Source organism: Gymnoscopelus microlampas, assembly GCF_963454915.1.
Source record: "Gymnoscopelus microlampas genome assembly, chromosome: 13".
NCBI classification, from domain to species: domain Eukaryota; kingdom Metazoa; phylum Chordata; class Actinopteri; order Myctophiformes; family Myctophidae; genus Gymnoscopelus; species Gymnoscopelus microlampas.
Window position 1 is genome coordinate 23,303,280 of NC_139950.1, and position 17,376 is coordinate 23,320,655.

General features: G+C 40.2%; 2 protein-coding genes across 2 annotated transcripts in view; both read right to left on the reverse strand.

Annotated features, from left to right (window-relative positions):
* Positions 1 to 8,733, reverse strand: part of LOC311058600 (tudor domain-containing protein 1-like) — a gene marked incomplete at its 5' end in the record, with an annotated part of 28,271 nt that extends 19,538 nt beyond the window's left edge. Inside the window, 9 exons of the mRNA XM_084076063.1 lie at positions 1,031 to 1,138; positions 1,765 to 1,941; positions 2,283 to 2,366; positions 3,327 to 3,495; positions 4,784 to 4,933; positions 5,472 to 5,654; positions 6,450 to 6,606; positions 7,135 to 7,252; positions 8,655 to 8,733. Of these exons, the coding sequence (XP_083932189.1) occupies positions 1,031 to 1,138; positions 1,765 to 1,941; positions 2,283 to 2,366; positions 3,327 to 3,495; positions 4,784 to 4,933; positions 5,472 to 5,654; positions 6,450 to 6,606; positions 7,135 to 7,252; positions 8,655 to 8,733 (1,225 nt within the window). The remainder of the gene's footprint in view (positions 1 to 1,030; positions 1,139 to 1,764; positions 1,942 to 2,282; positions 2,367 to 3,326; positions 3,496 to 4,783; positions 4,934 to 5,471; positions 5,655 to 6,449; positions 6,607 to 7,134; positions 7,253 to 8,654) is intronic.
* Positions 8,734 to 11,157: 2,424 nt separating this feature from the next.
* The window catches only part of mrps5 (mitochondrial ribosomal protein S5), a gene marked incomplete at its 5' end in the record, with an annotated part of 32,550 nt that continues 26,331 nt past the window's right edge, over positions 11,158 to 17,376 (reverse strand). The window contains 6 exons of the mRNA XM_084076594.1: positions 11,158 to 11,946; positions 12,542 to 12,678; positions 12,804 to 12,866; positions 13,791 to 13,848; positions 14,019 to 14,065; positions 14,524 to 14,614. Of these exons, the coding sequence (XP_083932720.1) occupies positions 11,722 to 11,946; positions 12,542 to 12,678; positions 12,804 to 12,866; positions 13,791 to 13,848; positions 14,019 to 14,065; positions 14,524 to 14,614 (621 nt within the window). The 3' untranslated portion in view covers positions 11,158 to 11,721. The remainder of the gene's footprint in view (positions 11,947 to 12,541; positions 12,679 to 12,803; positions 12,867 to 13,790; positions 13,849 to 14,018; positions 14,066 to 14,523; positions 14,615 to 17,376) is intronic.

The window sequence follows — 17,376 nt, forward strand, 5'->3', positions numbered from 1 at the left end:
AATAGCTGATGTGAAATCTCACAATGCAGACACATTGTGAGCGCGTAGATCTGCAATTTTTGCCGAATGTTTCCCCCCAGAAAAGGGGAAAAAAGTACTTATTTCTATCAATTACACACCCTATGAAGCCTGGAATTCATAGAGGTTGTTTAGTTTTTTCACACATTCCTGAGCCAATAATGAGTCTCTGACCAGCCACCCTGTCGTCAAATTAATGGCTCGACAAAAACCTATCTCCAAGAATTCAAGGCTTCATGGGGTGTGTAATTGATAGAAAATGGGTAATTTTTTGGGTGAACTACTCCTTAAAGATTGACCATACACAGTGGTGGAATGTATCTTAGTACATATACTGTACTTAAATACAATTTTGAAGAACTTTTACTTCGTTGGAGTATTTACATTTGTTGACTACTCCACTACATTTCAAAAGGCAAATGTGCAATTATTTTGCACCGAAATGAACAGTCTTGGTCGAAGCCAAAACACTTGGCTGAATACCGAAATACACAACACGTACTGCCAGTTTTTACCAAAATACAGAATACGTACTGCCAGTTTTCACCGAAATACAGAACATGTACTGTCAGTTTTTTTGTTTCCCATCACTTTTTTTTATTTTCTTTAATGCCAATTCTGTGTACCATTGCTGTCATGGCTGTGTCAAAAAAGGGTTCATAACTGATCTACAAGCTAACAGCTTACACAATACATCTGCCATTTTCCCCTGAATGTTTGCCTATATTCCCTGAATGTTTCCCCATTATGACATACCTAGAATAGGGACACAAGGGTTCTTGTGGTTCAGTAATCACATAGATTAATAAGATAATCGAAACAGTTGTAGGCAGATTAATACATTGGAATGTACAGTACACTTTCCAACTTCTAACACTCTTTAATTGACTTTTCCTAGATTTGTATTTAAATTCCCACAATATTACAGGAGTGGCAGATTTATTTTGTTGAAGGTGGCTACCAACAAAAACCATTGTTCAAACTGAGAACCAAATAAGCTGTGTGTTATTACCTGAGAACTGGGAGCAACACATGGTGCCAGGGGCTGGTCTGAAGTTGTGGCTGGCTGGAATCTGACTGCAGTGTTCCCTTAACATCCACTGCTGCTTGTGGATCATAGCTACAAACAAAAACTTTTAATTTAGTCCATGTACCTTTTACTTCTTTAATCCATTAAGACCGGGAACGCATTGGTGCCATTTTAATATTTCTTTGGCTATTAAAAAAAATAGCAGATTTAGCAGAATAGCAGCACTCGGTGGCGCGCTACGATCTTGTAGATCTGCTATTTTTGGAGGGAAAAAAAACGTTAAAATGTGTGCAAATCTTTGCTTCTGGGGGTCCCTTGACAAATTTTTGGAGATGGGGCAGGGTGTCCGCGGACAAATACATATCATTTTGGGTGGTCCTCGACATGAAAAGTTTGAGAACCACTGATATAGCAACATGAGTATTTAAAAAAAAAAAAAATGTTAGGATTTAGAAGACATTTGTCGAATCCCCACAACTCAAAGATTTGCACATTTTCTCTAAAAATAAATAAATAGCAGATCTACAAGCCCGTAGCACGGCACTTGGTGCCGCGTTATGAGCTTGTATATCTGCCATTTTTGAATAGCTCACAGTAAAATAATGGTTACACTGTAGCTAAAAATCTAAAAATGACACAGCTATGCGTTCCCAGATTGAATGGGTTAATACACCAAGCTGCCACGATTTTGCATCATGCGCCATTTGAGTACTCACCAGCGTTTTCAAACTTCTGACAAATCATATTGTGGGGTGACTGGAGGTTAGTGATCATAGCGGAGAAGGTGTCTCCCACACATAGGGTCAGGGGCTTAGGGGGCTTTGCCCCCAGATTCTCATCCTTCCCAATGGACAGGCGCCTGAAGTTATCTAGTGAGGCACTCACCAAAGAGTCTGAAAACAAACAAGGAAAGCGTTCCTATTAGATCTCAAAGCTCAACTTCAATGTACCAAGTTTCAATGCCTGTACAAAACAGTAGATAGAGTTAAAAGCAACATTTTGGAATGTACAATTCCTAATAATATATATGTTGAGTAACAATATCATGATATATATGATATATATTAATTGGACATTGTCATTTCTCCCCAATTAGTGATATCATCCACACACACAAAAAAGGAGGAAAATAAAACACACACACACACACACGAAAATAATGAATATCTTGGACAGGTAATTTTCATAATCAGTCCGTCAGTGGTTGCAGTGTGTGCTGGTGAAGCCTACTCACTTATGTCTGGTTCAGTAGGTTTTCGTGGCGATGTAGCTTGATATGCATAACCCTGGTCTATCAGGAACTTGCTCAGATGTTTGCCTACAAAGGAAGGAAGGAAAGATAACATTTAATATGAGCACCGATTTGGTAGCTAAATAGCAAATATCCAGTTATTATCCCAACATTTTGGGAACATATTGGGATAATTGCAATCTGTGCTCATGTAAATGTGGAAGACAGACTTGATACATATCATAAATACAATACTTTTGACAAATATTTATTGCGATACTTTGCAATGAAAATAAATATCAAAACAGAGTAGTAGTACCTTTATCTAATGAAAAAGTCAAACCTTGTATCTGGATTCCAATCACCAACTACACTTTGCGTATTCAATATAACAACTGTAGAAAGAAGGCGTGCAGTTGCCAACTGGCTAGATTAAGTAATAAATAGCACAAAAAGTTGGGACATTTGTGTTTAGTCTCTGTTGCATCAATGCTTCTTGTTGGCAAGTTGGCCATAACTTTTAAACTCTTGGAAAGACTGTTTATTTCCCTTTAAATGGTGCCCCATTTGAAAGGAACATGAGTTCAATGCCAAAAAGCTTTTTCTGCCGTTATTGTTGCTATTGTTTTGAGCTTCCTACCTCAGGTGCCATGGGGTACATGGTACACCGGTTACATGGGGTAATTGGGGGGCCCGTGTCTCCCCGTAGGATCCCACTCTAAGAGGCCTCCAGGCCATTAAGGGGCCGTTCCACTAAACTTATCCGAGGGACAGGCAATCATTTTCCCATACACCTGCTGGCCTGGGTCCCTCTGCTTTTATGAAGGTTTTTCTCCTTAGAGAGGGGAGAGGGGCAAACCCCACAACCCCATGGACTAATTTTGTTTACAAACATTGAGACTGAACGAGCAGGTACAGATTTCATGTAATCAATTCCCAACAGATCCAGAAGCACGTATTCCATGTGTTTTTCTTTTAAATATGACATCTAAATAAATCAAATCAGTGTGAGGTGGTTTGACAAAGATGGAAGTGAACAGAGCTGACCAAAGGCTGACAGTTCGATGTCCACAGCGAAGACATGTCCATTCTCTGATGTGTCCATCACGCTGACTGGGAGATACTTTCCACTCAGCAGCTGCTTCACAACCATACAACACTCTCTGGTCCAGCTGCCAGCCGCTGGTACCACACCAGACAGACTGCACTGCAGCACCTGAACCAAACCCATCAAAGTTATATACTGTAGAATAGATCAACCTTTATATACACACACTGTAGACCAGTAGTTCCCAAACTGTTTAGCTTGAGACCCAAAACAGAAATTAAAAAAAAAAATGCAACACGTTGTAGTGCTGGAGCTTGTAGATCTGCCATTTTCATTACTTCTTAAAAGTCGTTTTTTTAATGGATTTTTTATTGATTTATTGATTTCTTTAACCCATTAAGACCTGAGGCAGATTCTGCAAATGCCTTTTAAATCAGTAGTTCTCACCCTTTAAAGACTTTTCAAAAATGTTCAAAAATAGCAGATGTACAAGCTTGCAGTGCGGCACGAAGTGATGTGCAGCGAGCTTGTGTACTGTATATAAATATGAAGTCCTTTTGAAAAATGTTTGACATTTCTTTTATTTCAGAAAGTAATATTCTTTTTATAATTAGTGGGCCCAGGACCCACAAATGGGTCCCAGTGCTGTAGACCACTATGTCTCCAAATGGTTCTGTAACTCTGAGAGTGTACAAATGGAACCGAATGGACCCGTCCATTAATTTGTACACTCTCAGAGTTAAATTAACAGAGGATTTTACAGTGTAGATTGGGGTCCCAGAAAGAAAAAAATATATCAAATTGTGGTCCGTGATCTACTGCATATCAAACTGGATCTTGAAATTAAAAAGGTTGTGAATCACTGAACTGAATTATACCGGGACCTCAATCTACACAGTAAAATCCTTAAGAGAGCTTATTTAAATCTGAGTGTACAAAACAAAACAAAAAATATATCATTGCCATTGAGCAGAAACATTGTATCTCCAAATGTCAAGTTTTTGGTTTGGTTTGTACATTGTTACAGACCCCAAACAATCCATTTGGACCCCTGGTTGACCCCGAACCCAACATTGAGAACCAGTGCTGTAGATTTAATGACTACAAAATGTTAATCCCAAGTAAATAAAATACAAATATATCCAACCATATTTTATAATCCATATACAAGAGATACAAGATACATATAAAGAGAGACAAGAAACAAGGAGAGTGTGCGACATGCAGCAAATGGTCAGGCCCGCCGGGAATCGAACGAAGGACTCGCTGACAGGCATTAGAGTCCATGTGGTACATGCCTTAACTATTTAGCTATTGGGTCACCTCTTAACCCAATGCAAATTTAACATACCATTATGTCATAAATCAATGTATTTTTTTAAATTATGAATAAAACATTTATAATTTGACAGCTTAAAAGACTAAAATGATTAAACACATTGATACATGTACTCACACATGGAGGCACGACCTGCAGACTGACAGGCAGGGGTTTGATCAGGAACAGTCGACCAGGAACAGTCTCCTCATTACCAATGTCAATATAGAGGACAGTGGCTGGCTTCTGGTCTGCTGACACCGATTGCACAAGAGCTCTGGACCAAGTCTACACACACACACACACACACGCGTAAACGTTGAATAATAGTCATCGATTTTGGCGGAAAAAATTGCAATTGGTTGTAATCATATTTCAATACGGTAGTACAGTATGTGTGGCTGCAGTTCAATGTTTTGGTTGTCTTTGATACACAGGTGTGCATTAATCAATCAGCACTGCGTAGATTGGCTATTTTCAAATAACCGATGCACATAGGGTTAAAGCAGTTAAACTGATTGTATTAACCAATTCACTGCTGTTGATCCCATGGAACCCCATCAAGGACCACCCCACTTTGAGGACCACCTGGCTATGCGCATTTTACCATTGAGAATGAGTGCAAATGAACTCAAAAATTGTTAAGGTCTTTTACAGGTATGTCTAATTATTAGTTACCATTACCTATTGCAAGCTTGCTCTTGGCATTCCATGATCGCCCTCTTGTTCTAATATAATTTCTAAGCTCATTTGACAGCCCTAAATCACAACTGAGGGAGGGGGAGAGAGAGAGAAAGAAGATGTAAAATAAATGCCGTTATCTCACCCCATCCAGAGAGAATTTGACAGCGCACACCTCTCCTTGGTTGGGGGTGTATGAGGTAGAAGGTGGGCCATCGCTGGCAGCCTTGTTCAGCTCTGTAGTGATGCTCTTCAGGTTTTCTGTAACCTGGGGGTCCTGAGACTGCATGAAAAACCTGCTGGGGCTGCGGAACTCTGCCACCATCCCCTACACATGCACACGCGCGCGCACGCACACACACACACACACACACACACACACACACACACACACACACACACACACACACACACACACACACACACACACACACACACACACACACACACACACACACACACACACACACACACACACACACACACACACACACACACACACACACACACACACACACACACACACACACACAGTACTGTATATTGGCATATACACTACCGTATACAGTATATGCCAGTGTAATTAAGATAAATACACTAGCTGAATTTTCATTGTCATCGGAACATGTACATGCATCACAACGTTTCACAACTAAACTGGGCTTAAAGGACCTTAATTTCTGTTCCTTTGGTGATGCCGTTGGTTTTCAGGTCCTTTAGATACGTTTTCTGATGAGACAGGGTTCGCTGGGGGGTGGAATCATCACTCACGTTCAGCTAAACCAGACAAGACAAACAAGAGACCATACTGCCATCCAGGGTTGTAAAAATTAGGGTTTTCCAATACATATCAATCCTGAATATCTGAATCATTTTCAATATATCCTATATCATATCATTCATAAATCAATCTGCCGTCCATAGAGGGACTATTTTTGGGTACATTTGTCAAGCAAGTTTCAAATCCCTGGAAGTTGCTTTTCACTTTTACTGAAATGAATGGAATGCAGGGTTTCCTAAACACTTAATCCTTTAAGATGGGTGCATTGAGTGTTGTCTTTAATGAATATGCTCCCAATACTGAACTGTTCTTGTGCTTTAACAATGTGTTTTTCTGGTTTACCTTTGGCTGCAGTGTTGTGGCGGTCTTCTCCGTCACCACTGAACCTTGGCTCTCAGTTGGGTGCTTTAACAATGTGTTTTTCTGGTTTACCTTTGGCTGCAGTGTTGTGGCAGTCTTCTCCGTCACCACTGAACCTTGGCTCTCAGTTGGATTTTTACTGTTGATGATCCAAATGCGTGGTTATAATACATTAACATTTAATATTCAAAAATTAACACAAATGCTAGGATCTCAGAGGTGAAGTTTGCTTGGAGAGGTCCAAATGTATTTTGAGGTTCTATTATCAGTCTGTTGTCAAAGCCATTGGGGAAAACTTTCAAAGTGCCCCAAATTGTCCGATCCAATTGGCATCGTCCTCAGAAGCATAGGCAGAGTTATGGGTAGGTATGATGACATGATGAACCAACAATGGCAAAGGTGAAGGACTTTTATCATTGCTGGCAATTATCACCTCACCTCAATTATGTCAGACTAGTTAACAGATATTTGTGTTAACTGTAAAGAGTCTATCAGTACTTTGGATGACACCAAACCCTCATGCAGAGGACAGTGCTAGGTTTATTCATACATCCTTTAGAATCTAAATTATAGATTACCGACATTCATATTTGATGCTGTTAAAATGTTTTGAATAAGCTAAACAACACCAGACAATTTGTGTCCAGGCAGAGTGGAGGTGACTTACATGACACTTGAGACTGGAGAGCTGGGCGTACATATGTGTCTATGTGCTGTCCAGTCTTGTGTCTGACAGTGAACAGAGCAGTAGAAAGCATCCTTGCAGCGCACACATCGGAAATTCGCTGTTGGATGACATTGACACAGTAGATCAATCTCACTCTTTGGGAGTGTGCTCTCCCAAAGAGTTGCATGAAGCACAACATAACACCACACAGACAGACATGCAACTTTTTCAAATGTACTGCTGTACTATACAATAATCTAGGGTTATTCTTGTTACATGCTGATATTTTTATCCAATTCTGAGACTTACTTTGTCTATGCTATGGTGACATAAAGCTTAAGTATCACTAAAACTCATGTTTTAACACATATTTTAACCAAAAAAAGTTTCCTGGATTGCACTAGCAATCACTACTCTGATTTGGCCACTGGAATTCAGGTTCACTAATCGCAATACTATACACAAGGTATTCCATTTGCTGCACTTATATTTGAAAACATCGCTTCAGTGTCTTCAGTAAAACAATACTTTCATCTGGACATTCCTCTTTGATCTGGCTCCAGTTGTGTAAAGTCAAGTTTTGAATGAATACAAACAAAAGGTTATTTTGAAAGTAAGCTTACGCCACATCATACCTTTGGGATGACTGTACTTACCTTGCTGACTGCAATAGTTGCACCAAGATACAGTCATTTCTGTAAGCTGTAAAAGGTGAGAGAATGTTATATTATATCATAACAAGAATAATGATGTCAAGAAGAGACCACACCGATTAATGGCACTGATTTAACTGACGTTTCATCATGAACTTGATACATACATGTCCATTGCTCTCTGATTGTGCACCTCCTGCAACAAAGAAAACAGTCTAAATGTGGTAAAAGGTCCTGCTGTGACACATTGTGACAAAGTATAAATCAGGCAATCAGTCGATGGTGGAAAGTACTAGTACATTTACTCAAGTACTGTGTATTTAAAATGTTCCAATACTTTTACTCCACTACATCTCAGAAGAAAATATTCAATATTGTACTTTTACTCCATTACAATTATTTGAAAACTTTAGTCACTAGTTACTTTGCAGATATAAATTATAACATACATTAGACTTATTTTATACATGCTGGGGAGCTATTACCTAAATAAATAAGAGCCTAAAAGGACTTAAGTGAGTGCTGGTATTCTTTTCTATGAACATTATTTTATACATAGGCCATTTGAAAAAAGCAGATCTACAAGCTCATAGCATGTCGCACAGCGACGCATTGTGTGCTTGTACAGTAGATCTGCTATTTTCAAATGAGTGTATACATTTTAGATATAACTTGTGAAACAGGACAGTCTGCATAATGAGTACTTTTACTTTTGTATTTTGATACCAATACTTTTGTACTTTTACTCAAGTAAATTTTGAATTGTAACTAGTGTGTTTCACCACTGCAGTATTGGTACTTTTACTTAAGTAAAAAATGTGAGTACTTTTTCCACCACTGCACTCAGTATTGTATTGTAAGTCTTACCTGTGCTCAGAAAGGCTGGGCATGGAGCAGTGGTGGGCTTCCTCAGAGGCACATTGGTGACAAATAATGAACTGCTCATGGTGTCAAACTGAAAATAAAATCAATTTTACACTATTCACCTATACTGTTCCTTTAACAGGTCAATACAAGAAGACTGGTTGTATTATTTCAAATGTGTTCTTCCAACTTGACTTGATTGGGTTTTCAAAAATGTTTCCATGGCTTCTACATAACGTTTAACTTACCATGACCAAAATGAATTCGTCTCTTCACTGGATACAGTGGATATGAGGGTAAACTTTTAGACCGATCGATTTCGCTTGTCTAGGGTGGGCACAGCTGCAGCTATTTAAATTAATGAGTCTGTTGCATTCAATGGCGCTGAGGTGTAGGCCAGTGGTTCTCAACCTGTGGGTTGGGACCCCCAGGGGGTCCCAACAACATGATTTATTTTTACTTGTAATTATTACCATTGAATTCCAACTGGTATTTTCAATGCACAGTGAAACAACAGTGCATTAAAAAGTGCATTAACTAGAGTGGGGTCAGAGGATCAGTTTCAGGTTTTAATATCATGCAGACAGACTGCACACGACCATTAATCACTAGACATTCTGGCGCCATGCACTTTACTGCATTGGGTCTCAAAGTGGGGTCCGGGGACTCAGGGGACCTGGGGGGTGGGGGGTGGGGGAATGGGGCTTGTACATGTGCTATTTTTGAAAATACTTGAAAAATATCGAAAACGTTTGGAAATGTTTTAATAATGTATTATTATTAATTTGTTTTAATATGTTTTTTTATTAAGGTGATGTACTTTACATTGTATGGGTACAGATTACAGAATATAGCATTTTATACAATACACCTTAGGGTTTTTGCTTTTTTTTACATAATCTTTTGCACGTTTGCACATTTTTGCGGAGATTTTACCAGATAGGCCTATGTCGTAGGCCTAGTAGCAATATTATTTATACTCAAACAAAAATAAACACTCCCGTAGGGATGAAAGTAAGAGCAGGTAAGGCACCAAACAGGGGACAAGACCAAAAACAAAAATAAAATAAAATACAGTTAATAATTGGAATCAAGAAAAACTTGAAGTATTATTTTTTAACCCCAAACCTTCTCTTCTGGGGATCCCTGGCACAAAATGTTTTCAGATGGGGGTCCGCGGCCAAATACATATCAATTTGGGGGTCCGCGGCACGGAAAGATTTGAGAACCACCCTTTACTGTAATTTAACTTTTGAGAATAAAATGTTTGGCAAAAGAAAAAGAAAAATCCTTCATAAAATTATGAAGGCCATATAGGTATCATCAACGGATCAATTACGAGGGAAAATACCATGGAGTAGGCCTACATGCATAATCAAATAAATCAATGATAATATTTAAAGTATTAATGAATAATTGAGTTTTTACTTACCAGAGCAGACCTGATCTCACGTGTAACAGATGATAGAGAGCCGGATGGACCACAGAGGTTACAATGGCAACCTCGACCTGTGTGACGCTGCAATCTTTCATGACATTTTTGAATATTCAAATATTTATGAATATTCTTATTTGCCAAGTTTTATTGAGATTACATAGCCTGACATTCGCCATGTGCAAAATGAAACATGATCTCGCAGATTCGTCAGGTTCCCAGGATGGATATTTTGCATTTCTCTGTCAAATGAATCAAGATAATAAGACAGACAGACCCCTTTCTGCCCCTTGGTGTCGTGCCTCTCTAAACTTTCCCATCTAAATCTAAATAAATGCCAAATAAGAATTATGCAAAAAACGTTGAATACAAACAAACACACCATGCTACAGTATACCATCAAAACATTACTATATCCAGTACTATAATAAGGATACAGGATAGGTGGGCACTAGGGACATCTGGGCATCTCGATGTAAAATTGGCTATTTTGTCAAAAATATAAAAAAATAAAATGTTTGAAAAATCCTTTTTAGTAATGTAAAGTATACATGATGTGAACGTGCACGGTACATCATTATCAGACTTAATTTTATCCTTCAACTCCTTGTTGATGCCCAAAACAGGTTTTGACGCAATTATAGAAATATTAGACCTTCATTTTCGAATGTTTAAGCATGTTCTAATCATGTATACTTTACTTACTTAACTTTACTAAATATTTTATTTATTTTAACATTTTGTACAAAATAGCCAATTTTACATAGAGGTGCCCAGATGTCCCTAGTGCCCACCTATCCTGTTACCCTATAATAATAATAATAATACTATAATATATTTTACCCCAAATACGCCATATTGTTGCTGTCGAGCGGAAAACTCATTTAGGCCTATCCATTTATCCCCCCGTAAATCAATGCACTACTTCATCATACAAGCGTTGCACAAAAGCAGTGAAAATAGCAGATCTAGAGCTTGAATTACTATTTTCACGACGATATTATGCTACATTTAGTTTTATAATGAGTCACATTAGAAACATTTAGTTGAACAGAAATACAACACAAAAGATTGAGAGTTGAGACAGGTAACCAAAGTTTATTTCTACACATCTGTATTGCAAAAGAAAATGTAAGATAGTAGCCTTTCTATGACTGTGGCCCAAACAACATAAAAAAAACACTTTCTACTTGCTAGTAAAAGCGGAGACCATGTTCTCACCTTCGGTACGTATTGTGGAGATCGATGTTCTAATTCCTGTGCACAAACAACCATGACTGTACATAAAAGTGTGTACTAGGCAGTTTCCAGTGGCAGCAATGTTACCCTTTTCTTATAGTTCCACCTGGGATTCTGCTGCAGGCAGCTGAATGATAGAATACAGGGTAAAATTACCCCAAGTGCCTGGACCATACGAAAATGATACTGCCTGAAATGGACATAACTCTTCATGCAACTATCTGTTGGTGCAAATACACTTGGGTGTTCCATGTTCTAGCCAAGCATCACAAGTCCTCAAAAAGCACCAGCCAATACATAGAGACGGACTCATTCCAGACCAAGTACCCAATCCTGTATAGTCCAGTCTTGGCAGTCCTGGATTCAATTCCCAAGTCTGCTTATTTAGGTCTCCGTCTACCAGACGTTACGCTTGACGCTCGCCCACACTGAGCGTTTGCCCCCCTGTGCTGCGCGTACATCGTCCCAGTGAAGGCGCGTGTTGGGGATCTCGTCCTCTGCCTCCGGGTCGGACCGCGGCCCTTGCCCCGGGCTCGCCACCACTGTGGGCAGGGGCCCGCGCTCCGAGCAGAATTCCACCACATGGAGCTGCTTCTTCTCTGCCAAAGTCTGGTGTGTCTCCTGGTGGAGGTGAAGTGAGAGCAATGAAGGTGCAGAAAGAAGGGGTGAGAACAAAATAGACATTAATGACATGAGACCTAGCGTCCCTATTCTGGGCATGTCATGATAGGCGACGTGTCGCAACACATTGTAAGCGTGTACATCGGCTATTTTCGGCAAAGAAATTTGGTGTAGAGGGGGGCATGTATAGACCCCTGGGGGACCCCGGTCAACAAAGTGTCATTAAGTAGTCAAATACATTTCAGACAGATTTATGAGCACAAACAATTTGAATGTTTGCACGCAAAAAAACCTACCAAGTCAGACAAGAGGCATTCTTTATAAGGGGTTGACAAGACTGACATTGAAATGCTAAGGGTTTGGCCTTCTTCGTCATCTTTTTCAAGTGGGAACCTTGAAATTGTAAGTATTGTGAGTGACTCGCACTGTATGTCTCAAGTGCAGTGAAGCTTTAACTTTTCTCTAACTTAAGAGTCACTGGAAAAAGGTTTCTAATAAACCTAAACTTGTTATTGTCTGACACTTCAAACAGAACCGTAAACATACAGTACAGTAGAAACAGCCCTTATGTTTGGGTTGGGTGACGTGCCCTCACCTGGTTGGCTAGTCCAGTGAAGAGGGCTCTGGTGATGTTGAGGTAATTGACCGAACCCTCCACTTTGCAGTACATGTCCTTTATCCCAATCAGTTTGCAGAGAGTGATGACTGCACGGTGGCAATGGAGACCGTAGCCTGAGGAGAGGAGAGAGTTCAGAAGAATGCGTGGAGAATAAGGTTGCATTTGCCATGCAGAAATCAAATGCGCACGCGCGCGCGCTCACACACACACACACACAGTTCCATAAAAAAACACAAACCTTGATTCTGTTTTTTCATGCGGAGAGTTGTACTTTTGGAGGTGGATTCAAAGTCATGATAAACTGTTGGACAGAAAACGACAGCAGGTCAAATTCATCAATCAGTAAATCAGTCAGTTCACTTCTAAAATGCATGCATGGAATATTCATCACATTTACATTAAGACCACAGATTTTTATACATGAACATAATATAAATTGTGCAAAACAATAGAAATGTTCCCCTCCACTAATTCTGACTTGATGCTGTTGCATCATTATGCACTTATCTCTTACACTTATCAAGTGAGTATTGATATATACGGTACCTGCATCAATAGGACAGGTAACAAAATTATGCTTATTCTAAATAGTTTTTGGGGGTTTCCTTTTCCATGAGTGAGTAGGATCTGTTGACATCTAAGCATTTGATCAATACAGTTGTTCTCTTTTGTTAATTTAAGGACGCCCTTAGCCACCGGGATGTTGAAGTATCCGGGTAGAGAGAGGGAGGGACGTTGCAGTAGCAGGGTGGACAGTGGGAGGTAATGGATGGAGAGAAAGAGTGGAGGGAGGGTGAGAGAGAGTTGGGGAATGATAAATGCACACAAACTGGGTAGAGTGCTGTGAAAAGGAACTTTTCTGTACAGCTAAATGTTGAACAAACACATACACACACACACAAATATGTACTGCAGTGTACGTCACAAGAAAAGAACAGAACATTTGCTATGCCTGTAGGAGGTCCAGGTTGGCTTTGGAAGCGTGTTGTTTATCAGAGTGAGAGTCAACCAGATGCCCCTTACAGTGACTGAAACTTGTTTCCTGGTCTCCCGGCCCGAATCTAATGACTTTTCATTGTCTTCAGCTTAAAATAACCTCATCTTGGCCATAAACACTGAAGCGGTTTAATAACTCCATGTACAGTATATCCAAATATATCCCTGCTGAGATATACAGCCTCACTCATTCTATTTCTCATGCCCACACAAACACACAGCAACTTACTGGTATGGTCATTGTATCGCTCTATGTAGTAGAGGTAGTGGATGGCTCTGTTCTTGGCCTGCACGATAAAAATCACACGACAAGTCAGATTACATACAGTAAGACATCTAACTACTTTGACTAGGAGCAGTATAACTCAAAGGAATCCAAGGGCATTATTAAACAACAGGTAGAGAAGCTATTTATCTAAATATAACGAGTTTGCTTTCGGAGGTTTTTGTATCCTACCTTCCTAAGAGCAGTTGTTCTGTCTGCAGCCTTTCCCAGCGCAAAGCCTGTCCCAGTCAAAACATGAGCATAAGTTAGTTGAGTGTTAGCCTGTCCAATATCACTCTATCCACATATTTGTTCACCAGAGGGTGCTGCAAACAAACACGACTCAATTATGCACGCCTTTTGGTTGCCTTTCTTTGAGCACAATAATCGTCCAATTGTTTTTATCACATAGCACGTAATGAGCGTAGCATGATACAAGATACACCTTTTGCTATCAGCCATTAGTGGGAGTCCACCTCCTCTGGTAAGGGAGAGCAAATTAGCATTGTGGTGGTGAATTGTGATTAGTTTAATACCAACACTGACAAAAAAAATCAATCGTCATGGAGCATGTTTTTGGAAAAAAAATTATTCCAAGTACCGTTTTTAGAATAAGGTTAATTTTTCTGTGCGTTTTCATACTTCAAAAGACCTGAGTTGGAGTAGGTTACGTATGCGTTTCGGAAGAAAGGTTCACCTGCGGCTCCAGCACCATTTCCAACGGCAACCAGGCAGCTAACTGACCGCTTCCTGCCCTCCTTGGCTGTCATGTTGAACACACTCTTCACCTGTAAAAACAAAAAACAAAAAATTATATATTTTTTGTAATGCTTTCCTAAAACTTTAATGTTTGTTCTTAGTACCAGGTCTCTTTTGAAAAAAATGAAGTAGTTATTTCTCTCAAGATGACGTTTTTCCCAATCAATGCCAATTTTCACCCCTTTACTGGAAAATAAAACTAAAGAGCATACTCATCTATTGGCAATGGGTAAGGAGTCAAACACCTATTATTAGCTGGCTTTTACGCGTTTAAAGAACCTGCATAAATATATGTTCATTTTGGTTTCAAAACGGTCAGATATTGAGCTAGAGATTTAATATATGAAGTTTGTGTAGTGATTTGATGGTGATGATAGTGTACAAAATCATTACTGACCGAGTGACATACACACTGTACCATGCACAAAACCTCAATACAATAGGTTCACAATTGCTTTGATGGTCAACAAAAAATGCATCTAGGTTTCAACAGACTATTTGTCTGACTGGCTGTGTGTTCAGAGCCTGAAATTTTACATTCTGGACTGACGGTACTAGAAAGGAGGGAAGGGGTGGGGAGAGAGAGAGAGAGAGAGAGACAAAGATAGAGCAGAGATACAGAGCTATGGGGGGTGAAAATAACAGAGAGGTGTGTGTCTTTGAGTTTTTTATGTGTGCTAACACTTGATCATTTTATTCAGACAGAGATCAGGATGACTGTGTGTGTGTGTGTGTGTGTGTGTGTGTGTGTGTGTGTGTGTGTGTGTGTGTGTGTGTGTGTGTGTGTGTGTGTGTGTGTGGGCGCACGCATACGTGCGTGTGTATATGTGCCTGGTTTGATCAATGGTAAATGTCTCAGTGCCATTTCATTCCAGACAAGACAGCCATGCAGGATTTAAGAGGCTTGCATCGATTGATAACACACACACATACAACCACTGATCCAAGCAACACAAAAACACCTACCAAGAAGACACACACACGGATTCCAATCTTTGAGATATTTTAACTATATGTCTAGCACACACACGGAAACACACACACACACACACACACACACACACACACACACACACACACACACACACACACACACACACACACACACCTGTCCTTGTCTGTCTGACCAGCCAGATTTATGATTAATGACCTACAATACTGCCTTATGAACACCAGGGGGCAATGTTGATACACCAAAGATTGGACAGGAGGAGGAGGAGGAGAGGAAAGAGAGTAAAGATGAGAGGGAAGTCAAAGCAGACGGAAAAGCACACAGCAGGAGCAGAAAAGTAAAACTTAGAAGGGAGGAGAGAAGGAGAGACAGCAGATAAACAGAACTCCTGGACTGGTGGTCACATTCTTTCCCCAATGGAGGCACACATACTGCACACACACACACACACACACACACACACACACACACACACACACACACACACACACACACACACACACACACACACACACACACACACACACACACACACGTCAGAAGTTCCACTATTTCTTTTAAAGTTTTCTGAACCAGTCAGCAACTCGGTTTCTCTTATCCTCACTGTATCTCTCTCTCACACACACATGCACACACACCTTGGGCGTTGTTATACACTCATGCATGTAACAGCACAGATGGAGATGCTTCTGACAGAAACTCTCAGGGCTATCACTGTGCACCCGCACACTATCTAACCTCTCAAACACAGACTCACACACGTATGCAGACTATGCACACACACACACTGAGAGGTGCTCAAATGCTCACAAAGAAAAACTTAGATGCTAAGTTGCACATGCGCGCGCGCACACGCACGCACACGCACACACACACACACACACACACAAAATGCAAAGTACACTTCCAAATTGCCTACTTCAAATAGCTCTAAATTCCAGTTAATGTATAAACACCACAACAATTAAATTATGCAATACTTAGAAGCACTTAGAGGAGAATGGGTGGGATTAACGGGTTCATGACAAGTTAAATTGTAGTGTAGTCAGTTAAGTTTTCAATTACTAGGGCACTCGGGTGGCACAGTAAAGCACCTGCCAACCATGCTCATGTTCGGGGGGAAGGAAGCTGGGCGGGGATGGTGATATTTTTCCCTGCATGTACTCCTATGGGCTGAGACGATGCCTGATGGCAGGTGAACAGGAGGAGTAGGTGCTATTGTCCTTTTGGCGGGGGTAGACAAAAACTCGACATCTGAGACACCAACAAGAGAACAGACGTGCTACCATGTGAAAGAGAGGGGCAGAGAGAGTATGATAGAGAACTAGGAATAATTGATATTTTGTCACACAATCCTGGCGCTCGATGAAAATGTTTATGTTAACTTTGCGGCACGTCCGTGTCGCCTGACGTATAAATAAGGCTTCAGAGACGTAAAGAGAGCGACATGGGGAGACACGTTAATACATCAACAGGGTTCACCTCACCAATATGACATCTTAAGCAAACTTCATAGCTAACAGGAACCTTCAACTCAAAATGCTTATGTACACACACACACACACACACACACACACACACACACACACACACACACACACACACACACACACACACACACACACACACACACACACACACACACACACACACACACACACACACACACACACACACACACACGCACACTTTTTTCTAAATTTAGCAGCAATAACAACTATAACAAAAAATAATTAAGAAGCAGCAAATGATTCAACAACATTATTCATACTGCAGTAGCACCCTTTGAGGTGCTTGATGGTGCTGTATGCATGGTTCCTACTTCTGAATATTAACCAT